The sequence below is a fragment of the Crocuta crocuta genome, unplaced genomic scaffold (genome assembly GCF_008692635.1).
Source record: "Crocuta crocuta isolate KB4526 unplaced genomic scaffold, BGI_CrCroc_1.0 scaffold25, whole genome shotgun sequence".
Taxonomy (NCBI): Eukaryota; Metazoa; Chordata; class Mammalia; order Carnivora; family Hyaenidae; genus Crocuta; species Crocuta crocuta.
Window position 1 is genome coordinate 9834027 of NW_027532015.1, and position 20282 is coordinate 9854308.

At 35.8% G+C, this 20282-nt stretch overlaps 1 protein-coding gene across 2 annotated transcripts in view; it reads right to left on the minus strand.

The window, feature by feature from the left end:
• Positions 1–20282, minus strand: part of VTA1 (vesicle trafficking 1) — a 62437-nt gene that overhangs the window by 21545 nt on the left and 20610 nt on the right. The window contains exons 2-4 of one of the 2 annotated variants that reach the window (XM_077776118.1): positions 20153–20247; positions 17249–17376; positions 16264–16339 (exon numbers count right to left, since the gene is read on the minus strand). In XM_077776118.1, the coding sequence (XP_077632244.1) occupies positions 16264–16339; positions 17249–17376; positions 20153–20247 (299 nt within the window). The remainder of the gene's footprint in view (positions 1–16263; positions 16340–17248; positions 17377–20152; positions 20248–20282) is intronic. The other variant, XM_077776120.1, reaches the window with a different exon arrangement.

Below are 20282 nucleotides of genomic sequence, written 5' to 3' on the forward strand. Positions count from 1 at the left end.
AGTGTCACCAACAGCACTCTCCACACTGGCAAATCCAACAGACGCTTTTAGGCATCATCTTATCAAATCTCTCAGCAGTGCATGAAACCATTCTAAACTTTGTGAAAGATTTTCCATTCCTGGTTTTTGTGACACTCTGTTCTCCTGCTTTCCCTCTCATCTTTGGCTACTTACTAACCCTCTACCCTCATCTCCAAATAAACATCCGCACCATGTCCTGGCAGATACTGTAAATGGGTGGGCTCAATTAATGTGGATTCATACAGAATTTTAAATATTAATTATGTTTCCATATAATTAGATACTAGGAAAGCCACCAACTAAGGTAGTTACTTAAAATTTCCAGTGACTTCTCCCTATTTGGGAGATAACCTCAGATAACCTCAACATTTTTTAGGTTCCATAAATAATTCCTATTAGTCAAGACCTTCACACAGGCAATGTGGGAGATAAACAACAAGTCAATAGGTTATTTCTGCTCTTAGAGAGCTGATCGTCTTGCTATGGATACAGAACTAAAATACAGATGAATATGACTATAAAAATATAGTAGGTAGAAATTATTAAACTTGTTTCTTTAATAAACCCATAATAATGGACAACTGATAAAGTAAGTAGTACTCTAGCTTGGCCTCGCAGAATGGGTATGATGTGAAAGATGGAAAATAGTAGTAAGATTATCCTGGGGAGAAAGGCAGAAATAAATGAAGTGTTTAGAGAATGAAGGTTAAGAAGTGAATTTGCCATGGATGGAAGACACATATTAGGGACTCCCATGGATGGGAGACACATATTAGGGACTGGTAAGATAAATCGAAGATAAGAATAAAGTCATAGACTAACATCTTTATAGTATTTCACAGGTTGTAAAGCACTTACACATTTTTCTCTTACTTGGTTTTCACAATAACCTTGAAATTTAGACAGGTCACATTTTACTCCAAGGCTCTGAGACATTAAAAGACTGGATCAATGTAAATACAGTTTAACCTGGCATTCAAGGCCTTCCACATTGTGGATATTGCTTCAGTCTACTTCCTACTATTTCCCCCACAGTCCATATAAGATTGTCTCAGCTACAGTCTTCTCATGCTAGTTTCCCTATGGAACATGGTTTCCTCTTCTGACAAAAGACTCCTTAGGCTCAGTTCAAATGTTTACTCCCTTATCAACATCCCTGACTACCTACAAGTCAACAGATAATTTATCATTTATTCAAGTCAAGCACTATGCTAAGTGCTGGGGATGAACAAAGGTAGGTCAGAACTTTGGAATCCAAAGTGGAAAGCTGGGCAATAATTTCCATTACTAAATGTGGCACCTGAATTACCTGAAGTCTGTTATATTTTCTTCACCTTTCTCTCTTAGGATTCTGCAATCCCATTGTTATAAATATGAGGAAATGGCAGTACAAAAGTCAATGACTTACCCAGGTCGCACTATTTTGCAGTGAAGCCAACCACTCAATTCTGGGCTGCCCTAAGCTACAATTAGAATACTGCCATTTTCCACTTGGATGGGACTATATGAAATAAGGGAAAACTGGCTTTAAAAGTTTAGTCAGCTACTTAATGCATATTAAATATAGGTTATACTTTGGTATATATAAAGAGGGCCCCTTTGAGAGAAAATGAATAAACTGCTTAAGAAAGTTTAATCTGACTTCTTCTTTAGCTTTAAAACTAGGGCAGCTTATTCTTGGCCTGAAGTAATTTAATGCTAAAGACTGAGTTGGGTTAAGTTGTATTGTGTTAACTTCAGGAGGCTCCTCCATTCCTAATATCATAGCACAAATACTGTAAAGATGTTTAAACCACATTGGGTTCCTTCATTAGGATGTGAAGTTTAAAAACGTTATGCTAACCTAAAATGGTTTCATTTTAGTAAATACATTCAAAAAAATTTCCCCAGAGCAGATAAATCCATACATTTTGTTTTTTATTTTGCACTGTTTTCAAGACACCCCTGCAAACTGGAGCTTGTAATATGTAATACTTCACAGAAAATTTTGGCAGTTGTTAACTCAAAACGAATTTGCTTTTTAATTTTCTTTAAAATAGAGGATGCTAGATATAAAACAATTTTTAAGAGGAAATTTTCAAGATGCCAATATTTTTGAGATCTTTTAACTCCTTTTGGCTACTTAGACATCCTTTCTGGGAAACAGGAATTACAAAAAGAACTTTTACTTTTGTCCTTGGCCTTTAAGTTCCTGTTTTGTTACGGAATTGATGAGAATCACTGACAACTGCAAATTTGGGCCACTAGAGTCAGCAGTGGTAAGTAGAATTCTCATTTAATTTTTAAATCATGTGCACTTGCTACACTGAAGAATGGTTAGCAAACACCAAGCAGAGGCTACAGCAGGGGTTCTCAAACCTGGTGCATGGAAGAACCACATGAAGATATAATAATAATAACAAAAATTCTTAGCAGAACTATGGAAAAGCTGACAAAAATCATTCTCTGTTAGCATACCAAAAAGCCACTTTGAAAAAGAATGCTCCAATTCTTCCTCTTGGATTTTGGTCTTGAACCCACCCAGTCAAGTTCTTGCTTTTGTTTCCGTTACAGATTACTTTTTCTCTTGCAAAGTCCAGAGCTTAGAAGTCATTTTACTTGACTCTATCAGAGTGAAAAGTTGAGCACTTCCTCCTCCTTGCAACTTCCTTTCACTTGGTTTCCTGGTTATCAAGGTTGTCTGGTTTTCTTTGCCTGGCAGGGTGATCCTGGACTTACCTTCTCTTCCTACAATTTACCTGAAGGATCTCATCCACTCTAATGGCTTTAAGTATCACCTTATGGGGCCAACTCCCAAATTCATACCTTCTGCTCAGTTCTCTCTTGTGAACTTCCAGACTTGAATCACCTCAACATTTCACTTGTATGGCTGATAGTTGAAAACATTCAAAGTTCAACACCAACTTCTGATCTTTTCCTACTAAATTTGTTCCTCCATATGTTAGAAAATGGCAACTCCATTCCCATAGTTGTTCAAGCCCAAAACACTGGAGTCACTTTTATTTATCTTACAACCTACCAATGAATCTTTTAGAGTCTGTTAGCTCTCCATTCAAAATAGATCCAGAGTCCAGCCACTTCTCAGGGTCCACTACTGCAAATTCTGGTCTGAGCCACTATCACTTCTCACTTTATTTGACAATGAACTAATGGGTCTCCCTACTTCTGCCCTTGCCCATTAGAGTAAAAGAAATACTTAAAAAATAGCACTTAAATCCTATCAATCCTCATTGAATTCCTCCTTCCCTACCCTCACTTCCTATTAATCTCTCTCACTCCAGAGTCAGCCAGTCTTCACTGCTACTCCCTGAATTTGAACAGACCCCCTTTACTATTTCAAAAGGGTTGCACTTTCTCTTGCCTGTTCTGGAACATCTCTGTATTTCATTCCCTTTATCTTCTTCAAGGCATTGATAAATGTTGCTAAACATGAGGCCATCCCAACCACCTTCTATAATAGAACTTCCTATCTCTACTTTGAGTTTCTCCATGGCACTTGTCATCTGACATACTATGTATTTTATTTATTATTTTTTTCATTGTCTGTCTCCACCAGAGAAATGTGATTCCTAGGAGGACAGGGATTTTATTCACTGCTGCATTATTTGTGCCTAGAACCATGTTTGATATACAGTAGAGCTTACTAAATATTTGATGAATGAAAGGACAGTAGATTCTAAACTAAATGTTTTTTAGAATCAAATACCCCAAATGATTCTGAAGGGGGCTGTCTTGGAGCCATACTACGAAAAACACTTAACTGGAAAACATTTTTCACTAATGAATAAATGTGAATATTACACTAGAGTATGCAGTTTGACTTGGGCTTGCAAAGAAGGGTCAGTGGTTAGGGTAGAGGGCATCTGTGAAACTCCCAGAATTGTATGCAAAAATGTGATGCACAAATGCAAGGGAGAGAATCCATAGCCTTCATAACATTTCAAAGCAGTTAATGATACAAAAGAATGATCTCTAACTTGGTCCCTCAATCCTCCCAAATATAGTATAGAAACAAGAGCTCTATTAAATTCCCAGGAACACTGGATAAAATACAATGAGAAATGCTTGAAAAACACACATTCAACAAATTTAATACCACAATGACTCAAATATTGAAGTATTTATAATCACAAATTACATGTACACAAATTACCTGTATTACTAATGGGGATTTATTCAACATTTTTATAAAACATTTTATATATTTTTCAAAGCAACTAGAATTTTAACAAAGCTGTACCAAAAAAATCATACCTATAATACATAAACATTTACATTTACACATACTTATATAAATATACAAAACTATAATATGTAAATACTTAAATTTAACTACTCTAGTTTTATAATATTTGGAATTTACATTCAAATTAGCCAAAAGATTTTTAAAGAACATATGATTATTAACTGTTTAATACTTAATCCACTGGGGTAAGAAAGAACCAAAATTATCTTAAAATATACATATATATATAGAGACACAGACGTAGTTTTGTGAAAGAAGTTATACAATTTCATGAACTTACAAAAAAGTTTTACAAATACTCTCTCATATACCTCTCATGTAGATTCCCCAACTGTTTACATTTTATCAATTCATTAATATATTAATATTATACATATATTAATATGCAGATTGTGTGTTTATATAAATGCATTTTTTCCTGTACCATTTAGGAGTAAGTCAGAAGTCACTGTGCCCCTTACCCTTCCATTGTGCATTTTCTAAGATCAAGGACAATCTCATACACGATGGTTATTAGGACATTTAACACTTACATTCTCTAATGCACAGGCTCAACAAATTCTGTCAATTTTATCAGTAATACCCCAGTAGTTATTCTTCTTCTGGGTGTATATAATTTAAGAAGCTTACATCATTTAGTTGCCATGTCTTTTTAGTCTTTAATTTGGAACAGCCAGCCTTTGCAACCCTGACATTAAAAATAAATACCAGTCTAAGTTGTAAAGCATCTATTTATTAGGATTTGTCTGGTATCTCCTCACGATTAGGTTCAGGTTATACATTTTTAGCAGGAATAGCAATTAAGTGATGTTTGTCTTTCTCGCTTCATCTTATTAGAAGGCATATGGTATTGGTTGGTCCCAATACTGGTTGCATTAGGTTCGATGACTTGGTTAAAGTGATGTCAGACAGGTTTCTCCATTGAGACTATTTTTCCCTTTTAAAATTAATACAGTATTTGAGGGGAGGCATTTAGAAACTAATATAAATACCTCCCTCTTCATCAACCTCTCACCCATTGTTTTTAAACCCCATTAGTTCTACCTTCATTATTATTTCTATTTTAGAATTCTACTGTACAGGCTTTCTCTGTTTTTCCATCATTCATTCATTCATTCATTCATGTATTTCATTGTATGTTTCAGTACAGACCGACCAATTCTTATTTTATTCATTGAGTCATCATTAATATCATTCTCATTTTGATTCTCAAAATTGTCCCTGACGTAGACAGTGGAAACCCTTTCCAGTTGGTTTCTGGATCCTTTTGACACGCCCCCAAGATCATACATAATCATCATCAAATATTGTACTTTCTAGCACAAGATGAAGGGTCAGCGTCATCTAGTGTCTTCCCTGACCCAGTCCTAGATGCAGCCTTTCTCTAAAAGTCCTGGTTCCTTTTATAGATGAACAGTACTTAGAACCCCAAATCAGACAGTGGGGTGCTCTCTTGCTATTAGTGAGTCATTGCTTCTAGGTCCCGGCAGTACAGAGATATAAGAACTATATTTTATATGCATGTATCCACACATCTATGTACGTATGTTATATGTATGTACACAGATACATAGATTGTACACACAAACATTTATACTATATATACTACCTATATTACTACCCAATTACTATACTACATGTATCTATTTTGCTCTATTTATGTAACATATTTAAAAAGCCATATAGTATGGACATTTCCAATTCTAATCCAACACCATAATACAATCCAGTCTTCTCCCATCCTATTGTAACTTCTTTCCCCACAAGTGAGAAAACTGGCTCTCCCAATATATTTCTACTCATTTGCTCAATCCTAGGATTACAGAGTAAGCAATTTTAGAAATGCCAACCCAATACCATTAAAACCAAACTTACAAACCACAGTTCAATATTTAACTATTTTTTGCACTAATAGTGATATACCTTGAGATGCGTAAATCTTGTATATAAGGAGTTTTGACAAACAGATATACCTATATAAAACATACTCCTATCAAATAGAATACTTCTAGTTCCCCAGAAGTTTCCTCAATGTCTTTTTCCCTTGCCACTCATAGAGACACAATTCATAACTTTTCCACTATAATAAATTCGTATATTGTACTACTTTATATGAAAGGAATCACAGTTCGTGTTCTTTCAAGTCTTATTCTGCTCAGCATAATCTCTTTAAGATTCATCTGTGTTGCAGGGTATTTCCGTGGTGCCTTTTTACATCTCAGTAACAGCACAATTCATTTATCGATTCATAGGTTGGTAGACATCTGGGATGTTTCCAGCTTTGGGCTATTATGAATAAAGTTCCTATGAGCTGTCTTGAACAAGTCTTTTTCTGGACATAAGTTTTCATTTCTCTTGGATACATACCAAGGAGGAATTGCTGGGCAACAGGGTAGGTGTATATTTAACTTCATAAAGATCTGCCAAATCTTTTCCCCAAGTGGTTATAACATTTATCATTTTCACCAAGCAATGTACGCAGCTCTTGTTTTTCTACATTCTAACCAATATTTGGCCAGTCTTTATTAATTTTACTGTTTTTAAACTACTCATAGTAATGATGACTAGGGGTGTTAATATCTGAAACTGATTATGAATTTTTCTATATTTTTATTTCTGTCAATTTTTGTTTTATATAGCTTAAAACTTATTATGCACACATCTATAATACCTTATTGATGAACTGAACCTTTATTGTTATAAAATGTCCCATTTTACCTCTACTAACACATCTTCTTAGAAGTTTGCTTTGTCTAATATTAATATCTCACTTGGAATTTTGTTTAATATTTGCATTCAATATTTTTTCTGTGCTTTCATTTTCAAAACATGTTTCTGTACTTAAAAAGTATCTCTTGTAAACAGCAAAAAATTATAGCTTGCTTTTTTATATAGTCTGACAATCTTTACTTTTAGAATGTTAATCTAACAGTATGTACATTTACAGTATGTACTGATATAGTTGTATTTAGACCTAAAATCTGCTAAATTGTTTTATATTAGTCCCATCTGTTTTTATTTTCCTCTCTTCCCTTTATCTGCCTTCTTTTGGGTTTACCAAATATATATAGGTATAATAATTTTTACTTAAACAAGCATTATCTTTTAAAGAAATGAAGGAAGAGAGAAAATATATAGTTTTTTAGATATATTTACTTAGGTATACTATGTCTAGTGTACTTCATTCTTTCCTGTAAATCCAAGTTGCCATCTGGTGTTGTTTTCCTTCAGCCTAAAAAACTTCCTTTCTGCTGTTCTTTAGGTCTTCAAAGCAGATTTGCTAGCACTGAGTTAATCTGCCTGAAAATGTCCTTTATTTTACCTTCATGTTTTGAAGGATAGCTTTGACCTACAAAGAATAAATTGACAGGGTTTTTTTTCTTCCTCTATCTTCCTTTTTTTCTTTCAGTACTTTAAATATGTCAATTTCACTGTCTTTTTGTCACTACTTTTTTTAAAAAATGAGAAGTCAACTATCTTTCAAAGCACTGTTACCTTGTATATAACATAGTTTCCCATGACTGCTCTCTCAAGACTTTCTTTCCCATCGCTGAACTTCACTGGTTTGGCTATAATGTTCTCAGGAATGGTTTTCTTTGCGTCTATTTTACTTAGGGTTCACTGACCTTGTTGGATTCATTTTAGAAAACCCATGGTCATTTATTTCTTTAAGTATTTTTCTTCTATATTTTCTTTCTACTCTCTTTCTTGGGACTCCAACTGCACATGCTGGATCTCCAAACATAGTAGTATATTATAATATATAATATATTAAACTATTAATTTCTAAGTAAATTCTTCTTAAGTAAATATATAAAACTGAGCGATTTAGGACAGTTTCCATTAAAATTTTCATGTATTTGCTGATGTTTCTAAATATAGTACAGTACAACATTACCCATCTAGAAGTGAAAAAACTAATGATTTTTAAGCATTTACTATATGCCAGGTACTTTGCTAAAAGCTTTACGCACAGTTTTTCATTTAAGTCTAGAAAAACTTGAAGAATAGCTATTACAATTTTCTTTCCCTTACAGACATTGGAACAGGCTTACCGAAGTCAAATAACTTGCCAAAGTAACACCATGAAGTGGCATGTGGAATTTTGAAGCCAATGCTTGTAGCATTCTTAGTCACATTATACTAACACTACATGCAAACATACTCCATTCATTCACAATTAATCGAGTATTAGGTGTATGACACTTCTTTGCAATTACTATATAGAAACAAACAGAAAATATGTAGAATTCCTAGTCTAGTAAGAGAGATACTACTCTCATATTTTTGTTTGTTATTATAATTGCTGAGACCTTCAGTATAGATACAGTAAAAGTATAAAAACCTAAGGTATGGTGTAGGTACTGTTCTACCATGGTTTTCTAGGTTAGCAATAAGATGTTGCTTAATTTAGAACCTTCCAGTGCAAATGGATACTTTAGATAGATTACCTCCTTCCCAGCCTGCTATTCATATATACAACTGCAGTAATGTGGCCAAGCTCTGTTTTCTGAGCAAGGAGAGTCAGATTCAGATATAAACAGGACTCCCCGGGGACTCCCAGAGAGGGCTCTAGATCAGTGCCCATCAAAAGATACCCAGTACTGGTGTGCAAACTGCTTACCAGTTTGTGACAAGATAGTACAGAAACTGAGAATATTTAGGAAACTTGTAACAAATTAGGCTTGTACTTTATATGTCTTTAAAAAAAATTTTGTTTTTAATTTTTATTTTAGAGAGAAAGCTTGTAAGCAGGGAAGGAGGCAGAGGGAGGGAGAAAGAGAATCTCAAGCAGGCACCATGCTCGGCTCAGTGTGGATCACAACACCAAGATCAAGCCCACGATCCTGGGATCCTGACCTGAGCCAAAATCAGGAGCCCCTTAAACGTCTTCTTTAAGTTTTGCTCTTCTAGCTATTTATTTAATTATTATTTGTAGTTTACGGAACTATCAGTCTGCAACAGAATGGAAAGAACAAAGTAAAAAAAAAAAAAAGCTGGATATTTATCAGACTTTGAGAATACTCTCTGTTCTGGGCCACAGCATCTGGGGACAAGGTAATTATATTTTCTGACCCTTGGTGTTCTCACTGTAATTCAGAGTTATAAAAGATGAAATAAGGTTAATCTAAATTGTGTAGGCACAGTGTTGGGGAAGTGGTGGGAATAGAATCTCTTCCCTGTACTTTATCATCACTACACTATACAGCCTCATAATTAGTTCTTTTGCTTCTCTTTTCAAGTCAGAACACAAGCTCTGTGAGGGTAACATGCCACATTCATTTGATTCCCCCCAAAATTAGCAGAAATTCCATAGGTAAGAATAGTATTATTACTTTTACCTGGGATTTTTATTTTCTTCCTAAACTGCAGTATTAAACCTGAACCAAAGACTATGAAGGAAAAAGAGCAAATGTCTACTCCTCAACACTGCAAGAAATGAAACAAATCTAAAATACCATCGAAATCTATCAATAATACTGGCCATGAAGAGACTGCACAAGATGCCATAGAAGGAAAATAAAGTATTTATGTTTTGAACATCTTTTGCTTTAAAATACAGAATTAAACATCTTAATACATACTCTGGTGCTAAAACTGGGACACTGATTTCCATGTAGCTACAGAAACGCTAGAAGTTTATATAACAACAAATTGAAATACTGAGATGGAATTATAGAAGGCACAGTTAAAAGAGTGAAATAGGTATACCCAAAACAGAGATAATAAAGAAACAGAATAGTGGCAGATAAAATGTTTTAAAAAATTAGTTGAAGACTAAAGAAAATACAGATTTTACTTTTGTGCAACTATGATCTGAACTTAAAAGGAAAAATATCAGGAAATTGACCAAGAAACATGCTGTGAGTAATGAGATCTATTACATTTTAGAAGAGTTGGAAAGAAGTTCTGTGTCAACAAGTCTGAAACTTATCTCCACCTATCGAGAGAAAAATGAAAAGCTGAACTATAGCAACATCTGAAATACCAATTAATCAGCCACTGTTTTTCACTCTGAGATTTTCCTGAGGGTGAAAATTTACATTTAATGCCAAAGAAGATGTAAGAGGAAAATGAGACAAAGTCCCCCCTGCAAGGACTTGCAGTATAATTTACTCCAAAATATAATGCATAGAATTTATGGACAATACATTACACTGTAACATTCTTTTTTTTTTTTCTTTAAATATTTTTATTTATTTCTAGGAGAGAGAGAGAGAGAGAGAGAGACAGAGACAGTGTGAGCAGGGGAGGGCCAGAGAGAGAGGGAGACACAGACTCCGAAATAGGCCCCAGGCTCCGAGCTGGCAGTCAGCACAGAGCCCGACGCGGGGCTCGAACCCACGAACCGCGAGATCATGACCTAAGCGAAAGTCGGACGCTTAACCGACTAAGCCACCCGGTGCCCCTACACTGTAACATTCTTACAGTTAAGACTCTAAAGGTGAAGTCTGGAGAGAATGGGGAAATTCATAAAAGGCAAGAGAAATGTACCTAAGACTCAAAGAGAAAGTAAGGCTTGGGCCAGCAGGCAAACCACACAGAGTTATCTCTGACAAACACAAAATAGGACTGGTAAGAAGTTGCATGGGTAGGAGTCTGGACTTCCAATGCCAGAAGTGACAAGTCCGTGGTAGGTCCTTCACTAAAACAGTAACAGAGGAGAGTGTGTTGTAGGTAAAGAGAGCCCCGAATAGGAAAGTACACTATTCAGGTGCATTGCAGTAATGTAGCTTTTGGACCTTTTAAAAAAAAAGACTGGATGTCAAATAAAAAGAGCCTACTTAGAAAACTTGAAATGTTCACATACGAATGTCATACGGAAGGCCCCGGTGTTCAGCCTGCCCACTCTCTGTATTACAAGGATCAGATAATGCTCACTTTCCTCTCCCTTCCTCCTACTAGAAATTTGTACTTGGTGATATTTTCAGTGGGTCTACATCCCACTTTCATTTATGTAACTACGTAAGTTAGTTTTTTCACCCCTCTTTCTATAACCTCTAACCTAAAACTATTTTTGCTTTGCTTCTCTCCTTTATTCGTCTGCTTTTTCATCTTGGTTTTTCATTCTCCTTTTCCCATCACCTCTGCCACAGTGGCACATAAACTCACAGACCGGTGGACCCGGCTTCCCACTTTACAGAAGAAAAACCAAGTCCAAAGAGGTCAAATGACTTCTTGGTTTGGAGTTGAGTGTGGCTTGCCTCTGACAACCACTATCTCTTTTCTTTTAAAATAAATTTTCAGGACTGATAGCCAAAAAAAGGGGGAAAAAAGCAACATTTTAAGAACTTTAAAAAGCATTAATTTAAAAACTACCATTCCCTTGTCTGTAAAGATGATAAAATTAAAAGTAAGATAATTTAAAAATACACAAAATAAAATTATGAGACAATTATAATGCCTTTTTCCTCCCCACTGTGTTGTTATGGAGTTTAGCATTTCTTAAAACAGCATTCTTTGAGAAGCAAGGGAAAACAAGTATTTTTGAGGAAAGTTTCAGCTTTGTTAAAAAGCTCTGGCATATTATGAAGTTAAATAAAGCACTGCACTCACCTTTATACATGAACAAGTTACAGAATCCCAAACTATACCTACAGGAGTCAAGTCTGCCTGCCTGATACCCTTAAACTCATTCTTTTCCCACCTATTTCCAGTCTGTGTCTCTGCTAGTGTTTTCCAAGTGGATGAAACTACAGTGGAAGTGCAAAGCAGGGAATGAGTTAAAACTGCTAAATGCTTCAAGTAGCCAGTTTATACCCACAGCTTTTAAAACAGTTCATCTTTAAAAAAAAATTTTTTTTTTAATGTTTTATTCAGTTTCTGAGAGGGAGACAGACAGAACATGAGCAGAGAGAGAGGGAAACACAGAAGGCTCTGACCTGTCAGCACATGGCCTGATGCGGGGCTCAACCTCACAGACCGTGAGATCATTACCTGAGCGGAAATCAGGATGCTTAATTGACTGAACCACCTAGGCACCCCTAAAACAGCTCATCTTTTTAACAGCTATTTAGAAATAAGAAATGTTATAAGAGTTAGTGTCTTGTTTTAAAGCACAAGCCCTAGATTTTCTTAGAACAACCACGAAGACCTTTGGGGAGGATTGACGCTAATCACCCCTGTACTAGTGACAGCTGGTAAAGTCCCAGCCAGAGTGGACTGCTCCCTATTGCACTCAGTGGAGCTTTACCTACAGTTATCTGACATTTCAAACCATTATTCTGAAAAATCTAAATCTCAGTAATAATGACGAAGATGCCATTACCAGACACGGAAAAGTATGAAACAAATATCCAACATTAAAAATAAGAGAAAAGAGAATTCTCAAGTACACTGATAAACTGGTTGGCCTGGGCATTATGTTAATGGCAGGTGGACAGTCTCACTCTTATTTTACTTTCTTTGTTGGCTTTCTGTATTTAGTCAACCTTATTAGTTCACGGTCAAAAATCAGTTCACAAGTCATATAAGAATAAGATTACTGGATGATAATGAATATGAAAAATGTCAGCACTGTGTGTCAAGCAGTTTGTAGATTTTGATATGCACAACTTTCAATGGAGATACAAACTCTGCATGTTATAACGAACATATGTAAGTCACTTGAAAAGCCCATACATAAAATTGCACATTGTGTGTACACACATTTCCTAATTTAAATGTGCACAACTGGGATACCTGGGTGGCTCAGTCAGTTAAGGGCCTGAATTGACTTTGGCTCAGGTCATGATCTCATAGTATGTGGGTTTGAGCCCCACATCAGGCTCCGCACTGACAGTGTGGAGCCTGTCTGGGATTCTCTCTCTCTCTGCCCTTCCCCCACTGGTGCTTTTTCTCTCTGTCTCTCTATAAACAAACTTAAAAAATAAGGTTGCTTTTAATCAATCAAGCAATAACATGATTTACATGGCGAAGGCCCAAAGGATAAAACTCAGCCCAATCAAATAACTAACAACATTTCCTTTTCAGGCTGGCTTAGAATGCCTAATTGCTTTTCTCTGTATCATCGCAGAGCCCCCCAGCTCCTGGATCCTTTAGCCACCACACAGACGCTATTTCAGTCTAGTACCAGTGCAAGGCAGAAGAACTTAGGTAGCAGGTTGGGTGGTGAGAGAGGGAAAGAAAAGAATGTCAATATTTTGGGAAAATGTGTCTTTACTCTGTTGCTACGTATATTCTTCAGTATCTAAACAATCTCCTCTAACTCCTTTTGAAGCCCTCCCATTTGCCCTGTTCAGAGTCCCTGCCCTCGTTACTATATTCAAATAAGTAAGGAAGCTGTTCTTTGTTAAGGATACCTAAATGTAAACCTAGATTTTCCTTCTGAAACACAGATGAACCTCATGCTAATATATGTGCAAGTATTCATGTATCTTTTAAGTTAAAAAAAAAAAAAACCCACCCTGAACTACTCACTTAAGACTTCGGGATATTTTGGGTTTTTTTTCCTATATTATTATTTTATCAACTATCGGTGAAACTCATGGTCGGCATTTATAAGTTCAAAGGACTGTGGTCTTGCTTCTGAAATAGGTGAACAAAAGCAGCTTTCCTAAGTGCAAGAGGGAGAGGCAAGGCCAGTTCTCTTGAAAGTATTGGACAAATTCGATCTACTTTTCTGCTTTATCATGATCTTCTCCTCTCATATCTTGAGTTTCTACACTTCTCTATTTCTTTATTCACGCCTTCCTCTTGTATTTTCAATATAAGCGTTTACTAGGATGTTTACCTGACCATCCACTCTTTCAAACTATCCTCTCCCCTGAGTGTTTGTCTAATCTAACTTGAATTGTCACCTCTATTTTACAGATTCTTGTCTTTATTCCTTTTTTTTTTCTTAACGTTTTATTTTTTTTGAGAGACAGAGCACGAACAGGGGAGGGGCAAAGAGAGAGAGACACAGGATCTGAAGCAAGCTCCAGGCTCTGAGCTGTCAGCACAGAACTTCATGAGGGGCTCGAACCCACAAATGTAAGATCATGACCTGAGCTGAAGCTGGATGCTCAACCAACTGAGCCACCCAGGTGCCCCATCTTCTCTTTACTTCTAAGGGTCTTGTGTTGATTTATTTGGGGATACCATACCTGCACCTCAAATTTTATAATCTGTCTGAACATATCATTTTCCCTCAAATAAAAAACTCATCTTGTACAAAGTTCCACAATAAGTCCTTTCGTCAAATGACTTGCAGTTCTTCTTCACCCTAGTCCATTCTACAGATTCCTAGCATGCAAAGCACACCCGAGTAGAGTTCTTTATTCAGAAAATCCACTAACTGAAGATTCCAGGCCTTCTATCATCCTTCTGATCCATCTTATGACTTATTTGTTTAATGTGAAGTCTCATTATTCTCCTTCACCCACCTGGTACTCTCCAAAACCATACTCAACTATCTTAAGCTTTAAACATGACTATTCTACCATCATGTTTAAACCACTTTGCATCCTCAAGTTATCTAGTATGGTGCTGCCCACCAGAAAACGAAAAAGAACACCCGATCAGCACGAACAGAGGATGGGAAAGGGAGCTAAAACAGAGCGGATCTATAGGGCCGTCAGAATACAGAAAAGGGATACCCACTGAGAAGCATTTCAGGTTTCACACTCCAGGTCTGTTTTCTCTTATACTACTTTGTCTCAAGGAAACTAAAGAACATTGACTTACAATGGGCATTGCCCCATACCCTAGACATTGTTTTGGAAATATCTGGGGGTGGTTTCTGGCTAGCTGAATGATTGGGAAATGCTGTGTGGGCAAGGCCAGGGATGCTTGATGTTTTGAAATAAAAGAGACAGTGCAATTCCATATAGTAGAAAGAACTCTTCTTCATTGGGCACAACCATGAAATGTCCTGCACATCTCTGCCAATGCAAAAACCTAGCTATCTTATATCATCAAGCTCAGAGCTTAACTTAATTTTACGTATAAACATAAATAACGGTGGGGTGCCCGGGTGGCTCAGTTGGTCGAGCCTCTAACTTCGGCTCAGGTCATGATCTCACGGTCCATAAGTTCAAGCTCTGCGTCCAGCTCTGTGCTGACACCTCAGAGCCTGGAGTGTTCTTTGGATTCTGTGTCTCCCTCTCTCTCTGCCCCTCCCCTGCTCACTCTTGTCTCTCTCAAAAATAAACATTAAAAAAAATTTTAAACATAATGTTTTGCACAGTTTTGCTATATTGTTTTATGAAAATGCAAACATCTCATAGATAATATTTTGTTTGGAACTTTACTATGAACTGCTCATCATTTGGAAAAAACATCACAGAAAGCAACGTTCTTCATAAATTCCAAATCACTAATATAACATGCTTTTATCAGTATCATTTGTAGTTGTGTTTTTTTCTATTTCTAGATTAATATCTCCCCTTTCAAAAAGCACATTTTCCACACCAATGGTAAAGTCTGCTACAGTGAAAACACCACAGAACTCACAGCAATAACTCTGTCACTTAGCCTCAATTTGCTTATGTATAAAATGAATATATGCTCTACTTACTTTAGAGGTTATGAGAAACTAAATAACAAAATAGATATGAAGTATCTCAGAAAATATCAAATTCTATGGGTACTTTACATTGAGACAAATCATAATATTTCTGACTAGAAATGAAAGGAAAAAAGTCCTAAAAGTCTCTGCCTCCAGTATATGTATGAAATTAACAATGTAGAAATTTAATAGCATACGGAATTAATAATACTTAAACACCTAATAAAAATCAAACCCTAAGCTTGTGCTACCCAGTACAGTAGCTGTGCATTTGCTAAACTGTAAAATACACACTAGATTTAAAGAACATATACTATTAAAAATAAAATATATTACTAACAATTATTTCATCTTCTTACTTTTACAAACGTAGCCAGTGGAACATTTTTTGCTTATCTGACACTTCTGCCAGACATGTTGCTGTAAGTAACCAACCCAGTAACAAAACCAATAGAGTGACAACAGTGGTCTTCAGCTAATAAAACAAGAATGAATGCATACTCACTTCGTCAGTGAGTTCTCCAAACACTGTTATGACATCTATTAAAAGGCTTGCAGTATAGAAGGACTTGATCATGTTTCTGAAAAAGAAGAGAGAGCTGGTTGAGTTCAATGAAAACCATTACTGCAGATTTAGTCATCTAACTATAAGAAAAAAAAATTCCAGTGTTTATAAAAGCACTCCAAAATTAATGTTTTAAATAAAATCAGATTTCAAGAACACAACAAAACTCCTTTTATAATCTGTTATTGGGGGAAGTAACAACAGTCATAAGTAAATATACTATAGCAAAGTTTTACAGTATATTTTTCATTAAAAAATGCAATTATAGTATCATCTAAATCCGTATCAAGCCATGAGCATGTTTTGCATGTAAGTGTTATTTTAATAATGACAAATCATTTTGGGGCGCCTGGGTGGTTCAGTCCGTTGAGTGTTGGGCTTCGGCTTGGGTCATGACCTCACAGTCTGTGAGTTCAAGCCCCACATTGGGCTGTGTACTGAAAGCTCAGAGCCTGGAGCCTGCTTCAAATTCTGTATCTCCCTCTGTCTCTCTTCTTTCCCACTCATGCTCTATCTGTCTCTCTCTCTCTAACATAACTGTTAAAAAAATAAATAAAAATAAAAATAATGATAAATCATTTATATTGGCAGGTTGTGGGGATTAAAAAAAAAAAAAATCAGTCTCACTGCACCAGGCTGTTGTTGGCTAAAATCAACTCTTAGATTTTACCAGATGTTAAAGAATGGCTATTTGCAGTATATTTACTGAAAAAATAAGTCTGCCCTTGGTATTCTTCCTTCAGCAATTTTCTCCAAAAAGGCAGCATTGCTCTTGTACAAAATCATTCTGAGATTCTAGAAGTAAATACCAAAAAAAAAAAAAAATCTAAATCATTAATCAAGAGGTGTGAAAGTATTCAATGGAAAACTGAATCATTCCAGTTACACAGTAGTTTTAATTTAATTTTTCTTTCACTTTACTTACTTGTGAAATCGTCCAGCACGATCTTCATTATCTGCATACAGAAACATTTTCAAAGCATAATTCTCCAAGTGGGCAGAACCAACTATTTCTTGAGTAATAGCTTCATTATCACCCAACTGTTTCTTAAGCTAAAATTAAATCAGGTACAAAGCTTAAGATTTTGGACTCACAAGAAGTGTATGCTTAAGTGCAAATAATCCTAATAATCATTTTATATTTAAAAAATTACACTCATTTCAGTAGATGTATCAGTGAAATCTTGTAAAAATTGCTCTACCACAACCCAAGGTTTTCAGAAAATCCAATGTTTACAAAATTTTGAAGAAACATACTCATAATAACCTGAAAGGACAATTTAGCTCTAAAAATCAAAATAATCAAGAATATAAAGATAACACATCCAACTATCTATAGTAAGCATCACATCGTATTTCAAGATAACGGTCAATATACTATTAGACCTTCTAAAAACAGAATGGGGAACCTCTTATGATCAGGAATTCCTAATCACAATTTAGGATTTTAATTTATTCCCATTTCATTTTTCTTCTATCAAATATTAAAAAAATGAAATTAGAGAAATCATTAATCCTAAAATAGTATCACTCAGAACATACTGTGTAAAAAAAAAAAAACAAAACAACCAGATCTAATTCTACAGTATAAGATCAGAAACTTAGAGTAAGATTACAGGTTTTTAAATTTTAGACAAATGCATACCCCAAGTTAAAACACAATTTGCAACTGTAAATTTTCAGTCAGTACATCCTTTTCCTTCACATACAATAATTTAAAATATCTTCGAGTTTATTTATTTTGAGAGAGAGAGAGAGAGTGAGAAAGTGAGCGGGGGAGGAATAGAGAGAGGGGGAGAGAATCCCAAGCAGCCTCTGTGCTGTTAGTGTGGGGCTCGATCTTACAATGGTGAGATCATGACCTAAACTGAAATCAAGATTCAGACACTTAACCAACTGAGCCACCCAGGTGTCCCAACAATTTAAAATACTTTAAGCACAACAAATTAAGCTCCTACATCTTACCCAGACTGTTCTACTGGAATGAAATAACTTTCTGGAATATTATATCTGAGTACCACACTACTGTTTAAAAATGGCTTTCCTCAAAGACACCATAAAATAAAAAATCAAATTTAAAAAAGGCTTCAGGATTTTTCACAAAATCAGGAAAATAAATATCCTTAAAATTACAACAGAATAATTTAAAGTCTCAGAAGTGATTTAATACTGGAATTTAAGGATGTTTTAGCTATGCTTATCCTGATCAAAAACAGAGAAAAACCCCACATTTAACACTAGTTTACTATATCCATACTATGATATGCTTCAATTCTAGATTTAATTCTAGAAAAATTTAGTGGCAGTAGGTCATTTCTTCTCATCTTCAACATGAAATATTGGCAGCAAAAACAGTACAGTTTCCTAACTGTAATCTAAACATTACAGCACAGGCAGGCGGGCTCTCACTGTGCAGTAGACTTACTCTACCTGTTATGCGGTTTAGATAATAATACACTCTTGCTGAGTCCCTTTATAAATGTGATTTTACACTTCACTTATGATAAAGAACTATTTTGAGTTCTATCTTATCCATAAACTATTATTTTAATTATTTTTATACTGTGAAACTAATAAAGAGATATATCCTATATAAAGTCTATTAGCAACAGAACTTTCTAAATGTACTGTTAGATTTGAAACGTTTCTCCTCTCACCACCTAGCCCCACCTTCAGAAAGAGCACTCACAGTTTTCCTGTACCTACGGAACCCACATCCGAAGCGGAAGGACGACGGAACCCACGTCCGAAGCGGAAGGACAGACGGGCTTCAGGGACGGCTGGGTTTCCATCGGCAGTGCCACTAGGTTCACCACGGGTGCTTAATAGTGGCAATGACAGGGATGCTGGGTCAGAAGGCCAGATGCCCATATCAAGTTATAAGGCTACTGCCCACGGGTATTTAATCTAATGAGGCTTTGATCTGAATAACTTGCAAAACTTATAAAAGCTCTGGGCTGACTATTGTAAGTCTTTTGATTTTTAATATATCTAAATTTTGTCTCTCTAAACAAATAATACAACTAGTTAAGTAAATATTTAGATTTATAATTCTCCTGAGCAGGTCACCTAATTAAATAAGTAAATAAAAAGCTGAAGTTATTAACATAACAGCCTCTGAAGAGATGAATTAATGAGGAGCAGACCCTGACATCGTTAGAAGAGAAACCGGGACAGCGGGGAGAGGAGGCCCAGGGTGGAGCGCTGATTACGAAGCGGGATTACTAAGGCTACCCCTGCCTTCCGGTACTTCCAACCCAGTCAATTCTCCCTGGATGCCTCTATGTAACCTGTGAAATTATATCATGGTTCAAGAAGGTGACTCATACATTAGTCACCTACCACATTTCTGTTAGAGGGAAGAATGCCTGGACCATAAAAGTATCTTGTCCTGGCACCAAAAGCGAGACAAAGAGACAACAGGCAACTGATAACACTTTCTTCATTGTCCCTTTCACGAGATAGCCCATTTCATTATTATAAGAGCTATCTAACACGTCCCAAATCAACTGTCCATGTGACTACATGAAGTAAGGTTAGAAAGGGTCTGTCACCTATGAAAAAACGACGCAAAGGCCATCTGTAATATCCACAATAACAAAATGCAGTGGTAAATGCAAAGATACTGAAAACTACGTTAACTTATGCTTACAACTAACTCCTTTAGAAGATGTAAAAAAAAATCTGTGTCTAATTTTTCCTCAGCTGTAAAGACTTTGTTGATTGCTATCAAGGGACGAACCAAAATGGCAAAATTCATATACACAAATGCAATAAAATGTCACTTAAAAACATTAATCAGAAAATCAATGACTGGTGTTTAACTTACAGCTTCTAACTGATCCATTAGCTTTGATAAAAATTTACGACATTCTGGAGTTTTACTATCAATCTTCATTCCAGTTTGCATTGCATATAAACGACCTACAAAGAAAAATAAGATGGTTTGAACAATCTCA